Source organism: Pinus tabuliformis, chromosome 2_1 (assembly GCF_031772625.1).
Source record: "Pinus tabuliformis cultivar Carrire ecotype Pingquan chromosome 2_1, CPIR1, whole genome shotgun sequence".
Taxonomy (NCBI): Eukaryota; Viridiplantae; Streptophyta; class Pinopsida; order Pinales; family Pinaceae; genus Pinus; species Pinus tabuliformis.
Window position 1 is genome coordinate 982,339,883 of NC_142299.1, and position 23,372 is coordinate 982,363,254.

General features: G+C 32.4%; 1 protein-coding gene across 1 annotated transcript; it reads left to right on the forward strand.

The window, feature by feature from the left end:
• Positions 1 to 16,049: 16,049 nt before the first annotated feature.
• LOC149203919 (protein HOTHEAD-like) lies at positions 16,050 to 22,940 on the forward strand. The gene is made up of 5 exons (XM_089403614.1): positions 16,050 to 16,211; positions 16,797 to 17,444; positions 20,906 to 21,291; positions 21,668 to 22,209; positions 22,631 to 22,940. Exons 1-5 carry the CDS (start codon positions 16,136 to 16,138, stop codon positions 22,683 to 22,685), a joined length of 1,707 nt encoding a protein of 568 aa, XP_089259740.1. The 5' UTR covers positions 16,050 to 16,135; the 3' UTR covers positions 22,686 to 22,940.
• Positions 22,941 to 23,372: the final 432 nt, after the last annotated feature.

A 23,372-nucleotide genomic window follows, 5' to 3' on the forward strand; every position in this document is an offset into this window, starting at 1 on the left:
GATATGTTGTGGTTCTTATCTTCCAGTAGACAAAATTTCTCCATGGTTTTCTGATGGATCCCTCTATTTCTTGATTACTCATCACGATGGATCTTCCTTCAAGCGATCAAGATTCTTCTGAAGGACCTGCTATGATACCAATTGTTGGAAATAATACTGAGAGGGTTGGGGGGGTGAATTAGTATTATCAAATCAATAATCTTTTCATTTCCATTATCAGATTCATATACGCTACTTCAGTTAAGGCAACCCGCGTGTATACGCAACTGTGTTTAATGCAACTAGCGTATATCCAGTAAACTTATGATTCAGTTACTTGATCTTTAATGAGTGCATCAAAACATTATTGACCATAAAAACAATAAACAGGTGCAGTAAAATAGAACAGATCATCACACATAAGAAGCACACATGAACACCATGATATAAGGTGGAAACCGAATGTGGGTGAAAACCACCTGTTGCAATCGTCCCTATCTTCCTTTTAATAAGAAACGTCTTTTTACAATTTTGCATTGGCACGGACTCATACCAGTACGCAGGCACCCACCTGCAGAAGGCTACAACCTTCTCTCGTTCTCCAGCTATTACTGGAAGGGAGCTACAACCTCCTAGCTCTTGTACTAGCTGATGTACTAGTACATAGGTGCTGACCTACAGAAGTCTATAACCTTCTCTTTTCTTCCAGGGACCATGTTTCATAAATTTTCAGACTAGATCCATCAACACAAAACAATCACCACTGTAATATAACCATAAACTTTAAATCACCCTACAACTGAGTCACTGAAACCCTATCATCAAAACATAGTCACCAGAACACAGAGCAGAGCACAGAACTCTGCAACAACCACTAGAACCAACAACAACCTCAAATATCAAATCTCATAATGTATACGCTACTTGACTGTGTCGAACCAGCGTGTATACGCTCTTTCACCAAAGGGAACCCACATACAGATCTGAAAATAATTACTTATACCTTCGCTGCAATTTTCAACTTCAGATATACCCAGAACATAAGATATAAAGGATAAGGCATGCATCAGTTTCTAGATCTATTCATGATCGTACCATGTAATGATAATGCATCTTAGTCGTCATGATCCCGATCCATCAACCTTCATCAACCGCATAGATGCACCCTCGGTTCAGATCAAGCAAAGCATCACAAACCCATAACCAACATACTAGATCTCACCCTTCATCAGATATTCATTACTTGAATACTTGTACCCTTTGGCCTAATGATCTTCTTCTCCTTATATAGGTTTAAGCCTCTCTCAATACCATGGTCCAAAACCACGTAGAACCAATACCTTGGACCCAATACCTAGGGTCAACACTTCGGACCAAATACCATGGATCAATACCAAAATACCATGGACCAAATACCATGGACCAAAACTTAGTTTTCCGACATGTACGCTCATTTCCTTCTGTGAAAGTGCGTGTGTACATTATACGCGCCTTTGTATATAGTGAACCTGCGTGTATACACTACTTGGTATATAGTGAACCTGCGCATATACATGACTTGGTATATAGTGAGCCTGCGTGTGTGCATGACTAGGTATATAGTGAACCTGCGTATATATGCGACTTGGTATATAGTGAGCTTGCGTATACCTTTCTTTCTTCATTCTGTGAGTCTGAACTGTGATCTGTCATCTAAGTGAGTTGCCATCAAGGACAACACTTGAGTCATACCTGTATCATAATGCCAACAGATTCAACACCCTGAAAAACCCCACAGAACTTCAATTGTGTAGGGGTTACCCATGAAGCTTGTCTGCTAGATTGGATTTTAGAGAAATTAGTCTAGAAAACCCACTGGGAAAACTTCAAAAAAGTCTCATGGAAAAGGTCTCACTAAAGACAAGTGGGTAATATTATAGTGAGATAAATTATAAATTATGGAATAAATAAATATAATAAAAAAATGTAATATTATAGTGAGTAAGAATGATCTTGCAATAATTTTTTTGTAATATTAAAGTAGTAGAAAATATAACTAAAATTGATTTATAAAATCTTAAAAAAATAAAAAAGTATTAATTTATTCTAAATATAAGTTATTCATCTAAGTTAAAATAATATCAATATCTCATATTAATAATATGAGTGAATCTTTTTAATAAAACATTAGAGAGAAAAACAATCTTCTACACTGCAACCTCATCATATAAAACTGACAACACTATAGTAATCAACCAAGCAAGCAAACATTCCTTGTTGATTTCTTTGAATAGTCACATGACAATTTTTGGCTTGGTGATGATGTCTCCTCTAAAGTAATCAACCAAGCAAGCAACACATTCCTTGTTGATTTCTTTGAACACATGACAATTTTTGGCTTGGTGATGATGTCTCCTCTAAAGTAATCAACCAAGAAAGCAAACATTCCTTGTTGATTTCTTTGAACACATAACAATTTTTGGCTTGGTGATGTTGTCTCCTCCACTATCACATTTCCAATGATGTGGGCACCAAATGACAATTTCTCGGTAAATTTCTTCTCAGAGAATCATAGTAAAGCCTTAGTCCTAAAATATAATCATTGGGTTTCCCTATATCCATCAAGAATCCTAAAATATAATCGTTGGGTTTCCCTATATCCATCAAGAATCCTAGCAATATCATGGCATATAGCTTCTTCTCAAGAATCCTAAAATATAACCGTTGGGTTGCCCTAACTCTTTTTGGGAAGAAGTCTTTTTCAATTGAATTGGGTCTCAACTCAATCATATCTAGAACACAAGGTAAATCCCAATCCCTGCGTTGATCTTGTTTCCAACAAAGACTTAGGCTTCTCCACAAATCCATATTTTGATTACTCATCCACTTGGGACAAAAAACCATTTTTTTCATTGTTCATAGACATAGTAAACACCTAGTAAATAGGAATTTCACTAGATTTTTTGAAAACAATTAACACACTATACAAAATACAACTACAATGCACGTTCTCTAGATTAGATATGAATCCCAAGCTTTGCTTCAAAGTCCTTCACAAAGCTCAACATCACCTGCATTCAACAATTGTACGAAACCAAATACCAAATCTTTCCCTTGGAAACCCCAATCCAACTAATTAATGACAAAACTGAAATCTTTAATGAAGTACCAAAAACACACAAATGTTTATTACATCAAAATTATTTCATTGCAAGGCTATATTATGCAAAATCCTAAAAGAAGAAAGCCAAAAACAACTTTATCAACTCCAACCAGTAATTGATTGCCGAAACAATTTTGTGAACTCCAATAAGGCAAACAGGTAATTGATTACCAAAACAACTTCATCAGCTCCAATTTCTTTGAAAGCTTCAATTTGCAAAGCAATTAAAATATATGGAAAATATAAAAAATAATATACAAACTTCAAATTTTAATTAAAAATTATATTGGAAATTTTGTGTAAATTCAATTTAAGTAATTTATAGTAATAGTATTATAAAAGTTTGAAAAAAATTACGGTTTGAAATTACTAATATAAATATTTCAATTTCAATTAAAAAAAAAAAGTATTTTATTATATATATATAAAGGGGGGGCGAGTCCCATTAGAAGCTATATAGAGCCCATTCTTTCACAATTATTCACAATATATTTACATTATATCATATGTACAAGATGCATGATTGACACGATAAGCTGTCGGAACAGCGAAGCAGAATGGCGAACAATATGCTGCGGAGCAGCCAACATGCAGCGAGAGTCGATCCCAGGTGGGGAGGCGGTAAGTCGTCCGTCCAACCACTCGGGCTACACGACCACATGCATAGTATATATATAATCCACTTTCAAATTTAATGAAATGTGTGTTATGTTTTGTTTTGTAATCTAAGAGTGAATGCTAAAATTTTAAAGCATTATGTCTTTGTGGCCATAATTGTTCCTTGCCACCACCTTTTCGTCTTCAAAATTTTATTGGATTGTTGAAATTTGATGGGTTGTCCATTCAAATGCTTTGTGTGTTTCATAAATCTTCAATGTATATTATGTTTTGTTTTATAATTTAAGAGTGAATGCTTTGTTCTTTGCCACCACCTTTTTGTCTTCAAAATTTTATTGGATTGTTCACATGTTTTGTGTGTTTCATAAATCTTCAATGTATATTATGTTTTGTTTTGTAATTTAAGAGTGAATGCTAAAATTTTAAAGCATTATGTCATTGTCGCCATAGTTGTTCTTTGCCACCACCTTTTCGTCTTCAAAATTTTATTGGACAATTTGATGGGTTGTCCATTCACATGCTTTGTGTGTTTCATAAATCTTCAATGTATATTATGTTTTGTTTTGTAATTTAAGAGCGAATGCTAAAATTTTAAAGCATTATGTTGTTGTCGCCATAGTTGTTCTTTGCCACCACCTTTTCGTCTTCAAAATTTTATTGGATTGTTGAAATTTGATGGGTTGTCCATTCACATGCTTTGTGTGTTTCATAAATCTTCAATGTATATTATGTTTTGTTTTGTAATTTAAGAGTGAATGCTAAAGTTTTAAAGCGTTATGTCGTTGTCGCCATAGTTGTTCTTTGCCACCACCTTTTCATCTTCAAAATTTTATTGGATTGCTGAAATTTGATGGGTTGTCCATTCACATGCTTTGTGTGTTTCATAAATCTTCAATGTATATTATGTTTTGTTTTGTAATTTATAGTTGTTCTTTGCCACCACCTTTTCGTTTTCAAAATTTTATTGGATTATTGAAATTTGATGGGTTGTCCATTCACATGCTTTGTGTGTTTCATAAATCTTCAATGTATATTATGTTTTGCTTTGTAATTTAAGAGTGAATGCTAAAATTTTAAAGCGTTATGTCATTGTCGCCATAGTTATTCTTTGCCACCACCTTTTCGTCTTCAAAATTTTATTGGATTGTTGAAATTTGATGGGTTGTCCATTCACATGCTTTGTGTGTTTCATAAATCTTCAATGTATATTTTGCAACGTGGCAAAAGAAACCAATGACGTAGAGAGCTTAAAAGTTAAAAGGAAAAGGCGTTTGTTATTGGATATTGAAACCCATTTCATTTCAGTTAATTCCTTTTTCAAGTTATAATGTTTTTTTGAACGTTTTTGAGAAATGGAAAATCTAAATAATTTTTAAATTAATCAAAATCTTTGAACAAAGTTCTCGTCACCCTCAACACAAATCTAAGTACTTTGAAAGAAAATTGACCCAAACACTATTGATTTAAATGCTCCTTTGCCAACATTTCAAGTCGAAGGCATCAACAAGAAGTAAGTTGCACCTAAAAAAATGTGAAGGTCAGGTATTTCACCGTATCCATAATTTGCTTTCAATGTGACAATTATTACTACTTTTGGAAAATAAGGTCAAAGAGGGTGGGGGTGATGGTGTTGGTGATCCACTAAAGTTAGACAACTTATATATGTATAATGTATTATTTCATATTTTATACGTGTTTGATAGTTTCTTATTTTTCATTTCAATGCTATTTCTAAGTTACACTTATTTAACATAGCATGTAAACATATGTTTCGTCATTGCTGTTTACGTTACAACATATTTTTTATAATAATTGAACATTTAAGTTTTGTTTATGCGATGGCATTTCAGAATCCATGTATCAACGCGTGAGACCAGAGTTTAAGCTACTATGACATCATCATAATGAGGGAAATGGAGATGTTTTTCATCATGCAGGAGGCCAAGGATAATTTTAGGGGCGAATGTTCGCCCTTTGGCGAAATTAAGGGGTTTTAAATTTTTAGTGGGCGAATATTTTGTATCATAGTACATTTTTACAAATCACTTCAAATAGCCCACCTTATTTTAAGGGAAAGGGTAAAAAAGGTAAATTTAGCCCTTGAAATTAGGACTTACAACCTTCCATTCGCCCATTTTCAAGAATAGGTTTTATTTAAGTGAATCCTATAGGCCAAATACCATATTTATAAAAGAGGTATGGTAAATTAATAAAAATATAAATAAATGAGAGGTATGGTAAATAAATAAAACATTTTTTATATTTACTCCATAAGTCACCTTATATACATGTAACGGTATAAACAAATAAAAATATAAGTAAAGTGGAGGTATGGTAAATAAATAAAACGTCTTTTTATACTTACTCAAACGGTATGGTAAATAAATAAAAATATAAATAAACTAGACGTATCGTAAATAAATAAAACCTCGTTCATAACCCTCGTTCTATTTATGAAGGCTCAAGAAAGAGGTTTTATTTAAGTGAATCCTATGGGCCAAATACCATATTTGTAAAAGAGGTATGGTAAATTAATAAAATATAAATAAACGAGAGGTATGGTAAACAAATAAAACATTTTTTCACCTTATATTTACGAACACTCAAAAAATGGGTTATATTTAGGTGAAACCTATGGCCAAAATACTATGGGACAAATACCATGGACTAGATTGTTATTAATACCATGCAAAAAACCATTATTAACCCTAATATTAGAATTAATAAAAATAAAAATGACACATGGTATTGACCCATGGTATTCACCAAAATGGCACATGGTATTGACCCATGGTATTCACCTGGAATGTAGCCTATTTAAATGGGGGAATTAAACCAGCATGTAGCCTATGCTAAGATTCACTAGGACTTTACAAAGTTTTATTATTTAGTGAAAGACTCGCCAAGATCTTACAAGATTTTATAATTGAGTAAAATATTCGCCATGCCTGGTGAGAGATTCGCCAAAAAATTATATATGCATATTATATTATTGATAAAATCGCCTTCCATTTTTCCTATATACCATGGAGATTCGCCCATTTATTATATTTATAAATTTAGGGGGTTCTTAAAATTTTCCCTGCAGGAGGCCAAAAATGTCGTTGTATAAGCAAGGTTTGCATTGTTCGAAGTCAAGAAAAAGTTGTGGCTATTGCAGTGAAGACAAGTAGCATCGATGACTATGGGTCTAGTCACCATTGAACTGATGAATTTGTACATTGTGTCTACAGAGTAGTGTGGATGGCAAGCAAGCAGAGCACTCTATCCAGGTGCCTTATGTTGCACCCAAATGGGGATGGTGCAACACACCAATGCATTGTAGGAATCAATGTCGAAGCCTAGGCAGAGGTTTGACTCCCACGAATCCCTCACCCATTTCCAGTGGACAGGGAGTCACATCTATCATAATTGAAAATATTTTCAAAGAGTTATTGAAGCACAGAGACAATGTTGGTTGCAAGGCCAATTGATTCTACTCCTACAATGCCTTCACTACTATTGGAAATGGTTTTCTCGGCTTCAGCACCACCAGGGATCTCGCTACTCACAAAAGAGAGCTCGCTGCTTTCTTTCGCCAAACCTCCCACAAAACCACAGGTTATACTTACACATCTATTTCCTCGTGATTTTTTTATCTGATTTTACTTGCTTTACGACACATTTGGGAAGAATATTGTTAAAACAAGCGGATGGCCGTTCACTCTTACTCGTCAAGGTCTTCACTAATATCTGCATCCTTAAATGAAATCAACAGAATACACAACCAACTTAATCATGGGGCAGAAGTAGAAATTGAAGCACAAATACCATGTTGGTTGCAAGGCCAAGGGATTCTACTCGTACAATGCCTTCACTGCTACTGGAAATGGTTTTCCCGCCTTCAGCACCACCAGGGATCTCGCTACTCACAAAAGAGAGCTCGCTGCTTTCTTTGGCCGAACCTCCCACAAAACCACAGGTTATCTTACACATCTAGGTTATATTTACACATCTATTTCCTCATGTTTTTTTATCTAATTTTACTTGCTTTACGACACATTTGGGCAGAATATTGTTAAAACAAGCGGATGGCCTTTTACTCTTACCCGTCAAGGTCTTCAATAATATCTGCATCCTTAAATGAAATCAACAGAATACACAACCAACTTAATCATGGGGCAGAAGTAGAAATTGAAGCACAAATACCATGTTGGTTGCAAGGCCAAGGGATTCTACTCGTACAATGCCTTCACTGCTACTAGAAATGGTTTTCCCGCCTTCAACACCACCAGGGATCTTGCTACTCACAAAAGAGAGCTCGCTGCTTTCTTTGGCCGAACCTCCCACAAAACCACAGGTTATCTTACACATCTAGGTTATATTTACACATCTATTTCCTCATGTTTTTTTATCTAATTTTACTTGCTTTACGACACATTTGGGCAGAATATTGTTAAAACAAGTGGATGGCCTTTTACTCTTACCCGTCAAGGTCTTCAATAATATCTGCATCCTTAAATGAAATCAACAGAATACACAACCAACTTAATCATGGGGTAGAATTAGAAAGCATGATTAAGATTTGAAGGCATAAACAAGCTGAAAAGAACCTCTGAATTTTGCATTTAAGATTTGAAGGGATAAACAAGCTAAAATGAACCTCTCTAATTTTGCAATCTACAATCTTAGCAGAATCTTAGCAGAAACTATTTTTTTACAGATTAGATCAAATTAAATCATCAAAAACCAAAAACATAAGAGAAAAATGAATCCTAATCTACAATCTTAGCAGAAACTATTTTTTACAGATTAGATCAAATTAAATCACCAAAAGCAAAAAACATAAGAGGAAAATTAATCCTAGTGGGACCTAAAGAACATTCAACATGTAGGCCATAACGTGACAACAACTATATGTCTAAAATTAGGAAGAAAAGGGGGCAGAGAACAGGGAAAAGATTCAAAACCAAATTCGAAGATGGGCAAATAATCGATTGTATGAAAGACGAATAGATAGACTTGAAGAAAATCAAATGCAAGAAAGTACAATGATCGCTTTCGGAAAATCATCCAAAATTGGAAAACATAATGAAGAAGACTAGGCGCATAACTATATTTAAATGGCAACAAGGGGGAGATGGTTTGTTTGTAAAGGGACACGTATATTCGTTCCAAACTGCAGCGTAATCACCCGGAGAAAATAATGAAGAAGACTAGGGGTATAACTATATTTAAATGGCAGCAAGGGGAAGATGGTCCATTGGTAAAGGGACATGTATACTCGTTCCAAACCGTTACAAACTGCAGCGTAATCACCAGAGGAAGTTAGTCCCCAATTCTTGCGGGAGGTTCCACAACCTATTATGATGATCCAATGACGCAAATTTTTCTCATCATCTAACATAAAGATCGATGGCCCAGGACAAGACACAGTGACATCCCAGGGGAGTTCTTCCCAGAGGGAAACGCCTTACGGCGTAAATATGAATGATTAATATTTGTCTACGCTCAATTGTTATATCTATCTTGTTAGTGGTTATATTATTATTTTTATTTTCTTGGTCATGGTTCAATTAATTCAGATTTCCATAGTCTAAACACTTTGGAGACTCTCTTACATATATTTGTTGAATCTTATTTAGAAGTGACTTTTATCAAAGACATTTTTCCCATGCAAACATATCATCTAGCTAGTAAAAGATTTGAATTTCATAAATATTTATTATTTAGGTTGCCTTGATTGCATTGGCTAGTAACGTATATGATTAAGTGAAAGAAAATAAGTTTAAGGTTTTTTCAAGTGAATTTAAATACATTTAAAATGTACATTATGTAGAATTAATATTTACATGTGTTACATGTGTATTATAAGTTGTGATTGTGAATTTCTAGGTTACTATCTTGAGCTAATTAGATCTACTTTTTAGGATCTAGATTGCTAGAAATTCGTAATCTATAAGCTATATGTAACCCCTACTTGTCTATGAAATAAAATGTGATTTATGTCTGTTGTGTGAATAATGCTCACTCTCTCATTTTTATAAGTTGGTACGAGAGTCTGTTTTAGCTTAATTCCCTTACAGGAAGGCTAGGAAGATGTGAGAGTTGTGAGATTAATCAATTAGATTAGCATAACGTAGATGTATGCTTGTTTTGTGTGCCAGTGTATAAGGACCAAAGGCGTTATGCTCCAGAAATTGGAGGAACATCAGGTTTGAGTTACAACCATTGATATATCGACATAACTTGGATTTACCATGGGATCGTATAATGGGGAATTCAATCTACAACAGGAAAATATCTTAGTTGAATGCATGCAAAAGGCACAGAGAAGAAAAGACATGGAGTTTGTTTGAATTTTCTTTGGAGCTACCAGATCTTGTATTCTGAGGCAAAAACTGGGGTGAGGAATATTTTCATGCCTATTTAGAAACTAAGGGCTCAAGAACCATTATTTTGCAACAAAAGTGCAAAGCTTGTGACAAAATTATGGATCAATTGTCTCCTAATGGAGTTTCTTACCATAAGGCTTGCTTCATATGTAACCATTTCCAGAGAATGCTTAGGTTGAGTAATTATTCATCAATGGAGGGAGTGTTATATTGCAAGCCACACTATGACCAATTTTTCATTGATAGAGACAACATTAACAAGAACTTAATATCCCAAGGATTAAGCAAAGCAATTAACAATGATAAACAATTCACTTTCAAGCCTCTCAAACTTTTCTAGAATGTTTTGCAACACATATATCTAGATTTATTGTGTGGTGTGGATTGTAGTTTTCTTATGTTGTAGTATGCTATTATTATTATTGAAGTGTGCAAAGATCAAATGAAGAACCATTCAATGAACATAGTAACATAATTAAGTCATTAGTTTTGGAAGCCCCATGAACACAACGTTGATTTAATTATGACTATTGTCTGTTATAAACTGGTAGCCCTGGTTAAATGTTATTTTTGGTGTGTCTATGATGAAGGGCTAGTGGTTCTTGATATAAGCTAGAAGCCCTGGCTTCAAGAACGTCAGTTCTTATGTTTGTGTGTTTAAGAGGTCAAGTTGTATGAATGACTTTTGAATACTTTTAGTATCTAGATTGTCTTCCTAGACATTGATGGATAGCCGAAAACTAAGATTCCAACATATGGAGGTATATCCATAGAATGATTCAGTTACTTGAAAATTTTTCTTGTGGAAGCCTTAACGAGCCGAGTGTCAATATTGTCAATTCTACAATTATGCCAATGATTGTCGGAAACAGTAGTTATATTTTAAATTCGGTCAAGTGGTAGCTCAAAGTTGATGGTGAAGAAACAGTGCTGCCTATGAGATTCCAGAGTGGGTGTAAGTGCTAATGAAGACTAGCCAGACAAAGATCAATATTATTATTGTAATTTGTGATTTTAATATTTGTAATGTAATTATTAAGGGAGGAACTTAGAATTAATGCTTACATGTGTGTTACATGTGCGTTACATGTGTATTACGGGTTGTGATTGCGAGTTTCTAGGTTACTATCTTTAGCTAATCATATCCATTTTCTTAGGATCTTGATTGCTAGAAATCCGTAATCTATAAGCTATATACATAACCTCTACTTGTTTATGAAATATAGTATGATTTCTATTTAGTGTGTAAACAATTCTTGCTCTCTCATTTTCCAAATATATTTTCTTTTTTACTTGTAGTAAATTCAAATACATATTTACATATCATTTGTTTTGTTTAATATATTTTAAGTTTTAATTTTGTTTATTTAATTTGTTAAATTAAAAAAATAATGGTATGATTTTTATGAGTGAAATGATTTAGAAATAATTTTTTTTTATATCAATAATCTTCCCTCCACAACTTTGATATTATTTGATATTTTATTTGATCCAAAGTAAATTGATAAGCTTACCATTTGTATAGTTAAAATATATTCATAATAACAGCTAATGGTTTTATTGCATTAATCATTCATTAAATTAGTGAAAACTATCATATTGTTGGGAATCACAATTGTCGTTAGACCAAAACTTGTAGGTGTTAGTAAATCGACGCATTGCCAGAGTTAACGGATCCATGAGAGGCGGTTAAGCACATGTCGCGAAACACATAGGGAGTGTTGGTTTATCGAACGTCCAACAATCTCCCCCCTAGCATGAGCTAGGTGTGATTCGAACTCGAGACCTTTGGCTCTGATACCACTTGTTGGGAATCACGATTGCCATTAGACCAAAACCCGCAGGTGTTAGTAATTAGATGCATCGCTAGAGTTAACGGATCAACAAGAGGCAATTAAGCACATGTGGTGAAGCACGGGGAGTGCTGGTTTATCCAATGTCCAACACATAGTATTGAACAACAATATTTCCTGCTTAATAGAAGTTTTAGCTTGGTTAAATAATATTTAATATTTTTTTGGACTCTATATAACTATCTAAATGATAATCTAAATAATTATATTTTAAAATTAAAATTTCATTTCATTTTTCTTTTTTTAGGAAAGAAATGAATCTTCTTCTCAGCTTAAGGGCTAAAATGAGAACCTCCCTCTCAGTCCGAGGGCTAGAGTGAGGTTGTTGGTACCAAGCCAACCCACAAGTATACTCACTTAAGAGTGTATAAAGTTCGAAAGCGATACAATATTATTCATGAGCATGAAGCCATTACAACAATATTTATGAAGACATTATAATTCATCATGTCACTAATAAGAATTTAAATTTCGGTAAGGAAATAATAAATATTCTACTAACTACCTATAACCACCCATATTAATTCCAATTAACTAAAATTAAAAATTATATTTTATATACATCATAAAATTTTATTTCTAATTTTTTTAATACAATTATCAAAATATAAAAACAAATAAATCTTACTATAATATATATAAACATTATAAATACAAAATAAAAAGAAGGAAAATAAAAAAACATTAAAAGCCATATTTCATTACTAAAATTTTATAGAGAAAAAACAAGAAAATAAAGCCAGCCTTTAGATTATGACATGCCAGCCAGCCTTTGGATTATGACATTTCCAACCATCACTTAAAACTTTTAAATAATTATTGTACCCATCGAACTACTCAAAACTTTTAAATAGTTATTGTAAAATTACACCTTTGAAATTAATATATATGTTTGTTCACCATTTTGCCATAACCTTTGACATTTCACACCATCACTTACTTAAAACTTTTATAATTATTCTAAAATAACACCATTGAATTACTCTAAACTTTTAAATTGAAAAATGAGACCATTAAAATTAATATATATGTTTTTACATCAATTTGCCATAAATGGATGGTAATTATGTTAATTTAATTTCAAAGTTTTGATATTATATCATGGTAATTATGTTAATTTAATTTCAAAGTTTTGATATTATATCACTTTGAGCATGTAAGTTTATATAACCGAGAGAAAGGTGTTGCCTTGTGCAAGTTTTAAATAGTTAATGAAAAATGAGACCATTAAAACTAATATATATGTTTTTACATCAATTTTCCATAAATGGATGGTAATTATGTTAATTTAATTTCAAAGTTTTGATATTATATCACTTTGAGAGTTACGAACATGTAAGTTTATATAACCGAGAGAAGGGTGTTGCCTTGTGCAAGTTAAGGTATTATATGTTTGTTTCAAAATAATGAAAGGCTATCTGAGTTATCGTCAATTACAAATGTCTTTTTAGTTTGCGTTTTTAAACCATGTTTATTTTTATTTATATAATAAAATTATATTGTTATATTGTTATTTATATCCTAAAATAATATTTATATTTATATTATAAAATAATAATATTGATTAATAAATGAAAGAGAATTTATAATTATAAAAGTATATTATTAAATATTAGTTACATTAGAGTTTATTATTTCAGAATTAGTGTTGGTTGTGAATATTACAATAGAGTTTTGTTGAAATTGGTAACAAGAAAATTTTGATTTAATTTTCCTTTCAATTAAATTAGGAGAAAAATTGTAATTCCACATCACAAGACAATTTGTATGAATTAACTAACTCAATTTGACTTAGTTGGTTGAGTTAACTTTCTCTTAAAATTTAATCATCTTTATTCCAACCTAATACTTAACTATTTGAACATACATACATATATGAAAGTAATTGCATTCAAAACGTTTATTAGTTTCATTAAAGGATGTGGTTAATAAATCAACTTTCTTTTGACATATAATCACTTAAATCCTAGGCTAACCCATCTACTTCCAAGTTTATATGTATATATGACCACAATTTCATTTAAAACCTTACAATAAATCAACTTTCTCTTGATATTTAAACATCTCTATTCCTAACACTTAACTATTTGAACATACATACATATATGAAAGTAATTGCATTCAAAACTTTTATTAGTTTCATTAAAAGATGTGGTTAATAAATCAACTTTCTTTTGACATGTAATCACTTAAATCCTAAGCTAACCCATCTATTTCCACATTTATATGTATATATGACCACAATTTCATTTAAAACTTTACAATAAATCAGCTTTCTCTTGACATTTAAACATCTCTATTCCCAAGCCTCGACACAACTTCAACTACTTTGACAGTGGCACATATATGAAAACAATAACATTCTAAACCTTTACCAAATTCCTTCAACTACTTTGAAAGTGGCACATATATGAAAACAATAGCATTCTAAACCTTTACCAAATTCATTAAGAACGTGATTAATAAAGTTGTACTTTATGACATTTAATCATCTTTATTCCCAATCGCCAACCCGACTACTTAATTACTTCCCCCACACACATAAATTTATGGGAGTAGCTATGTTTCATTGCAGTATATGGTTAATAAAACAACACCACTTTATGAAAAATGTGATTTTATAAAATTAAAAAAAAAATAATGAAACTACTATATTTTTCTAATTTTAATTTATTTATATATTTAATAATTTTTATTTGTTACTCAAACTCAACTAACTATTTTAACAATCATGAAATCAATTTAGGTTTAAATCTTTGTCAATTTCCACTTTTAATACACATATATAAACTCAATTTAACTTTAAATTTTTATCAATTTCAATTTTAATAAAAAATATGCTAAAAATAATAAAATTACTATATTTTTATGGAATAATTATTTCAATAAATTTTATTCTTAACCTCCAACCAATTATTTTATTTCTAACTTCCAACCTAATAATTTATTAATTTAACTTTTCGTTTAAAAAGTATGATGTATAAATTTTTATTCCTAACCACCAACCCAACTATTTTACATCCATATACAAAATTAAATTAAATTTTAATATATATAAAACAACTTAAACATTTAAACATTTATTAATTTTAATATATAGAAAACAACTTTTATATATTTATTTCATCTACATAAACTAAATTTAATTTTAATATATATATAAAACAACTTAAACCTGAAAACAACTTCTTTCATATACATAAATTAAATTAAATTTTAATATATATAAAACAACTTAAACCTGAAAACAACTTCTCTTGAAATTTAAAGATTTTTATTTCTGATATAACCATTTCAAAAAAACTTATATAAAATAAGTTTCATTTCAAATTTCATCATCTTAATTTCCAATAGACCTATTTCAACCGCTTATATCATCTTAATTTCCAATAGACCTATTTTAACCGCTTATATTTCTGATATAGCTATTTCAAGAAACTTATATAAAATAAGTTTCATCTCAAATTTCATCATCTTGATTTCCAATAGACCTATTTCAACAACTTCCATGTAAAACTAAAAACCATTGCAATCAAATATCTTTACTTAGAATGCCCAAACCCCACTCTTTGACCAACATACATATGAAAGCAATTGTACTCAAAACCTTGATAAATTTCATTAAAGGATGTGGCCAATAAAGCAATTGGATGGGAAGCATTCACCAATTTCATTGAAGGATGTGGTTACTTGTCACAGTCTCTCAACTTCTCTTTCCACCATGGCAGTTGTGTGCTTCCAACTAATTTGCATTCAGTAGCATGCCCCCACACTGGTGAGCCATCGGCCCTGGTAATGCAGAGCTGGAGCCAGACTTTGAGTAGTTAGCATATGCATTTAATAACCGCTAAGCTATTGGATGTGTACAGTAAATATCACCATTACCATTATGAGGAGACCTTCCGTTCTATGTCCTTTCCACGGGGAAATGTTGTCGTTTTTGTATAGACACTAGGTCTCCCGAGCGGCTCAGACAGGCTGTCCATGTGTGCCAATTTATGAGAGGCAGCCAACTCGCTGCGGTAATTGTCATTGCAGAAGTATTTTAAAAATCCCTGTACCTTCCCAGGAATCGGCAGTATTGGCCCTGCCTAAGTTATGAAATATATAAAGGCGCAGCTGGATTCTCGTCTGAGCAAGCAAGGTGGGTTGGAGAATCGAGAACTGATATGGCCTCGGAGAGACAAGTTTCATGGCTCGTGGCTTTATTTTATCTAGCGATATGGTTCTGCAATTCTCTGCAAGGTATGTTGGAGCATAATTATTGGCATAGATCTAAATATATTTATACTGTGTTCATTCCTGTGGAAGAAAGCTTCTCACAGTGCATGATATAGATTCATGTGGAAGCTTTTTGCACTACATAGATTTATATGTTAGGATCATGAAACATTGAGTTATATGTTAGGATCATGAAACATTGAGTGGAGAGATATAGTGGTGTCTAAAAATATAGTTGTTGATATTTTACTGGTCACTAAAAAGTGGTGGTGTCAGAAGATATTGTGAGATCTTTGAGATCTTACTAGTTACTAAGGAGTGAATGTGTGTTAGTAAGGTGTCTAAACACATTGTTGCTGGATCTCACTTGTTACTAAAAAGTTAGAAGATATTGTGAGATCTTTGAGATCTTACTAGTTACTAAGGAGTGAATGTGTGTTAGTAAGGTGTCTAAACACATTGTTGCTGGATCTCACTTGTTACTAAAAAGTTAGAGATGAATACTATGGCAAAACCAGAAATTCTCACAACTTAGAATTTGAATTAGGAACTTGACCGAGTCATGTCTACATGAACTACCTAACACTATGGCTTCGTGATTGAATGCAGGTGATGCAGCACGCAAGTATGAATTCATGAAGGAAGCCACTGATGCTGCTCCCACTGGATTCTATGATTACATCGTAGTGGGAGGAGGAACAGCGGGGTGCCCCTTGGCAGCAACACTGTCACAGAATTTCAGCGTTCTGCTTCTTGAGCGAGGGGGATCGCCCTATGGCAACATAAACATCACCAGGGCAGAGAATTTTCACATCAATTTGGCAGATGTTTCTCCTACCTCTCCTTCGCAATTTTTTGTTTCAGAGGAGGGCGTTGTGAATTCAAGGGCCAGAGTCCTTGGAGGGGGCAGCGCCATCAACGCGGGGTTTTACAGCCGCGCCAGTCCCCGCGACGTGAGCAAGAATGGATGGGATGGTGAGCTTGTGAATCAATCGTTTCCCTGGGTTGAGAGGGTGGTTGCCCATAAACCAGAGATGAAGCCATGGCAAAAGGCAGTAAAAAATGCGCTCCTTGAAGTGGGTGTCTCGCCTTACAATGGGTTCACCTATGACCATGTCTATGGAACCAAGGAAGGAGGGACCATTTTTGACCAACATGGAAATAGGCACACTGCGGCCGACCTCCTGGTTTATGCCCATCCCCAGAATCTTACTGTGTTGTTGCATGCAACTGCGGAGCGCCTGCTCTTTCTCCAAGGTATGTTCAATTCATTCTTGTGGTATTTTGGAATAACTTTATATTGTGCGCCCTAATCTTTATAATCATGGTTTAGAATAGGTTGTTCGCAGTTGGAAATCATGTTGTTTCATGAAATTCTTTTCAAAGTAGTTGTGATTTAGAATAGGTTGTTCATGGTTGGAAATCATGTTGCACTAAATTTTTCTGAAAGTAGTTATGTTTTCCAAATAAGTTTTCTATAAAATTTAAAATAGATTGTTGATGAAATTCTTCTTTAAATAATTATGTAGAGTTTTTGATGAAATAGGTTGTTAATGAAATTGCTATAGAAATAACGGTAACGGTGTAAAGTTTTTGATCATTTCAAAAACTCTACAGCTATTTTTAGAAATTTTTTTCGATAATGTTATTTCTAACTATGAAAACATGTATATTCATATCTACAGACATTAATCATCATTTTAAAAATCATTATATTATTTTGAGATGTTGAATGGATGGACTAGTTCTCTGTAATTATCCTTCTCTTTTTAAAGTTGGATGGATGGGCTTTTTCTCTGTATTTACATTCAGGAGATTATAAAAACACTGTTAGGAACTGTAGTTTAAGCTGATAATGTCTTGCATGTGTGGGGATTTGCTGCAATTCGAACGCAGTTTGTTTTTTTCGTTACCCTTCATTGCGTTGTAACCTAGACAATGTAGGAATCTGTGCGATCTGTAACAATTGGTTGGATTATGAGGCGGTAGCTGAATTTCTAAATGCTGCGAGTAATGGAGGTTGGTGAAAGTGCAGAGTCTGTTGCCAGGAACACATAGGGTGGCTCTCACATCAAATATAGTATTGAAGGACAGCTATAAAAAGTCTTCATTTGGTTTGTCAGTTCACTTATGTCGAAGCATGTGAGTTGTTGAGATTGCGCATCAAGAATATGTGTTGAATTTGGAGCTCTATCAGCACAGACATTGGGAAATTCATAAGCACCTCGTCGAGTACCATAGCAGAGACGTAGAACTAGTGAAGAGATTTATTGCAGAAACTTACAGTAGTTGCGGTTTGAAAAAACTATGATTGGTTTTAACTGGCTGTGAATTTTTATGATTATAAAATTTGTTTTCTGTTTATGGGTTGAAATATTACTTTGGGAGGCTTGACTTATTGCAGCATTTTCAACATGTTATGAACTGTGTATGTTATTGGGGACTGGTTGCAGAGATTAGTTTACTATATAAATCTCAATATAAGGTAGATAGTTTACTATATAAATCTCAATATATTTGGATAGAATTATAATTTTTTATAAGATTATGTTTAATTTTAATTTTATTATCAGTATAAATTTATATTAAATACGGATTTAATTTGAGTTGAGAGGGATCCAATTTTTCCAAGTGTAAATTTTTTGAGGAGTTCATATTATTTAAACTTTTTGTATAGTTATTTAATTTTTTTTTTAGATTTTTAAATTTTTTATTTTAGCAGATATGAGCAAAATTTCAACTTAGACATCATCTAGACTCAATTATTTGTTAATTTTAGATTAGATATGAAAATTGATTTTCTTTTAAAAATTTCAACTTAGACATCATATTGAGCTATAGAATGAGCCTCTAGGCTCAATTATTTGTTAATTTTAGATTGGATATGAAAATTGATTTTCTTTTAAAGAAATTCAAATATATTATCATATCTACATAGATAAATAAAATTAGGGAAGAGTAATGTTATAATGGTTAAATTGATTTTTAAAAGATTTAGTTTTGACTCTTTCATAGTTTATATATATATATATATATATATATATATATATATATTTTTTTTTTTCTCTTCTTATATCTATAGTTTATATGAATAATATTTTTTACTTAATTGATTACAAAGTGTATATATTGTTTTTTTTTCATATTTATATTTAAATATATATATATATATAATTTTTTTGTTTTGTTTATAGTTTGACTGAATATTTTTTTTACTTAATTGATTATAAAAATATGTGTATATATAAATAATAAGTAAATATTGGTTTTTACTATATAAAAAAATATTTATATTTTTTTTTATATTATATTTAAATAAACACTAATTTATATATATATATTTGGAATTAGATTGAGAAATTACTCCAATCAAATCTCATGTCTCAGAATCAATTAAGAAATTTAAACCAAAGTAAACAGCATAAAAAAAATTTATATGGAAATGAAGGGTACTAACTTTTATTAGTCTAAAATCTAAAATCTTTTTTAACCTAAATAATGAGTAATATATTGATATATTTATAAATAAATAATTGTGACATAAATATATAAAAGAATAGGTAAATGTTAACTTGTGATCGTTATAAAATCTTTCTTTGAATTAATTATGTATACTTCTTCAATTAATTATGAATACTTCTTCCCTGTGAAGGAAAAAATGTAAGAAATGCTTCTGCATATTTAATTTATATTTTATGTATATTTAATCTATAGGTTGGTGAATTAATAGTCATAAAAAGTAAATATTAAATGAAAGATATAAAAATTAATTTTTTATTATATGAATGTAATAGTTTATTTTTTAAATAGACCTTTTTACATTTTATAGAAATTAATAATTTTAAAGGATTAAATTTATATAAATATAAAAATCTTATTAATAATATCAAATATCATAGCCCTAAATTTCATTTAAAAAACATTAGAGTTCCTGGAGTTTAATCATTTTAAGTGAATTAAGAGTCTCCTCTTTGAACTAAGTTGATTTTAATGACTATGTGAATTCTTCCGAGTAATCAGACAAGGAAAAATGCTTCAGAATTAATTCGAATAATCCATCCTTTGAAAAATAAAACATAAAAATGGAGGAAAGTCAATTTTTTTCGCTCTGATTTTAACTATTTGGTGGCCCGAAATGTAGATTTTTTTTTCTCTGAGATTACCTGCTCAGTGGTCCGAAATGTAAGAAAATTTTTCCCTGGACTTCAACTGCTCAGTGGACAGGAATGTAAATTTTTTCTGTGACTTTAACTGCTCAGTGGTCTCGAATGTGAGTTGACTCAACGAATCCGTTAGTGAACGGCAGTTGTGTTATGATTTATTTGCAGCTTTTCTGTCAATGGACACTCGTAGCTGAGAGCATTTAAGTTGCTTTTAAGTGACATGGGTAGCATTTAATGTGACTTGCTGGCAGCAGTTAGTCTGCAAGATTATTTTCTGGCGACATTTAAGTAACTTCCATAGGAATTTATAGTACACAGCTTTGGGATTTATACTCGAACACTAACCAAAGTAGTTAGATACTGGCTGGACCTTGGTATGTTATTCATCATCCAAAAAAAAAAAAAAACTTTATCTATCTATACTATTTACATGTTTAATGTTTCATGTTTCAGAATCTCTCTGTAAAAATACCATTTACATGTGTAATGTTTTAATATATTTTTCTATTTAACTAATTGTTACAACCACACCCATGAATTCTCTCTGTGACTCAGGGAATGAGAAGATAACGGCTCATGGCGTTGTGTACAAAGATGCAAAGGGGCACAAGCACGAGGCCTACCTGAAAAATGGTAAGAGTGAGATCATAGTCTCAGCAGGGGCTCTTGGGAGTCCCCAGCTTCTGATGCTGAGTGGAATTGGGCCGAAAGAACATCTCAAATCCATGGGCATTCCTGTGGTCCTGGATCAGCCCAACGTAGGCCAAGGGATGGGCGATAATCCAATGAATGCAATCTGTATTCCTACCACACACCCGGTAGAGAAATCTCTTCTGCAAGTCGTTGGAATTACTAAATTTGGCAGCTACATAGAGGCATCCAGTGGATTTGGTACCACCACTCAATCCATACACAAGCATCTAGAAACTGTACGGCACAAAGTAAGTATTTCCATATCTTAGAATTTTTGGGCTTTTTAGATTTTAAATAGATATTAAGAATATTTTGGAAGTTGAATTTTTTTGGTATTTTTAAATTTTAAATAGATTTTGGGAATATTTTGGAATTTGATTTACAAGAGTAACCCTAAACAATTCTATTTTGTTTAATTTTTGGACATTCTTAGAGTTCAGATAGATTTTCGAAATACCTTAAAATTTGGTGAACAGAAATAAAAATAAACAATTCCATCTTGTTTATCAAATTCCAAAGTATTCCTAAAATCTACCATCTTTTATATTCAGTTAGAATTTCTTCACAATATTTAAACAAAATGACTATAATAATATCCAAGATCGTGATCTTCTGTCAATACAGATATCAAGGGGAAATTTCAAAGCCAAAACGATGAATAAGCCGCACAAGAAGGTTGTATTCTCAGAGAAATTCCAGGGAGCCTTCATCATGGAGAAGATCATGGGGCCCCTGTCCAGAGGCCGACTGGCTCTCATGACCACCAACGTCGAAGACAATCCGACTGTCGCCTTCAATTACTTCCAAGAACCCGGGGATTTGAAAAGATGTGTGATGGGGATCGAGACCATAGAGAAGATGATCAAGACTCGGCACTTCAACACATTCATAAACTCCAGTCTCTCGGTGTCCGAGCTCAGAAATCTCTCGGCCTACATGGCATTTAACTTGATCCCTAAGCAACCCAATGACACGACCAGAGTGGACCAATTCTGCAAGGATTCTGTCACCACCATCTGGCACTATCATGGAGGCTGCCAAGTAGGGAAGGTGGTCGATAAAAACCATCGTGTTTATGGTGTCCAGGCTCTCCGAATTGTCGATGGCTCCACATTCACATTTTCCCCGGGCACCAATCCTCAGGCTACTGTCATGATGATGGGCAGGTGAGTATTTGAGTATTTTATATCGTTTTTTTATTATAAAAAAGAGTTTGTTTAGATCAATTGGTTTGTGTGGAGTTTAGTGTTTACTCAATAATAACATTTTATCAGTAGGTAGATAGTTTTTCTATCTAACATTAAGGTTGACTCAGAGAGTTTTTTCAACTATAAAAAAATTTCATATACTCATGAGGTGTAGATCAATTAGTTTGTGTAGGGTTTAGTCTTCACCGGTAATAACATATTACTAGTGAACAAATAGTTCTTCCATCCAACATTAAAGCTAACCTTTCCCTAAACTTAACTCCATAAAAAACATAACAAATATTTATATCTGACTTTCATTATCATCCAAAAATCAAACTTTTCATTTGCATGAAATATAACTTTTCAAATTACTCACAGAGTAGTCTCCTGATTGCAGATACATGGGAGTCAAGTTTCTGAGAGAACGGTTGGGAGCAGCAGCAGGGGTGTAATAAGAGCCCGAAGTGATCTAAGATTAATTTGTTCAGAAGCAAAACAGCCATAGTGCCACTGCCTTGCCTTGTGTTATTTTCCTAATTTAAGTAGCAATAAGTCAGTGCTTCCAGTTTTCCACTCAGTGCTTCCGGTTTTCCACGCATGTTGCAGTAGACATATGATGCATTGTGCACATTCTGAATGAAATCTTGTAACCCGCAGAGTGTTTTCTATCCGTCGTGTAGCATTAATACAAAATTTATTGATTAAAATGCGAGCTTGCAAGAAGGTAACAGAAATAATTTTGTTTTCAAATTTCATTTCAATAACATATGCAGTTAAGGTGGTATTAATCATAAACTTAAAATGTACAAATAAGGATTTGAGAAGTCTGCACATACTGAATGATATCTATAAATTGTATAATTTAAATAAAGAAGTTGATAGTAAAACTAGTCCCAAAAGATTTATGACCTTAACCACGCTCACATTATTAGCTATTTTCCTTGTTCATCAACCCTGGGCTACCTGGTCATAATTATTAGAAATATCAGCTTTAACTATTAATATACATAGAGTAGATATTAAGAAAATCCAAACTTCAACTTGGATAATTAATTTATAATGAGTATATGTAACAAAAGCCAAACTTTGGCCATGAAAGGAGAGCTATAATTATAATTCAGTCATCTTGAAATAACTCA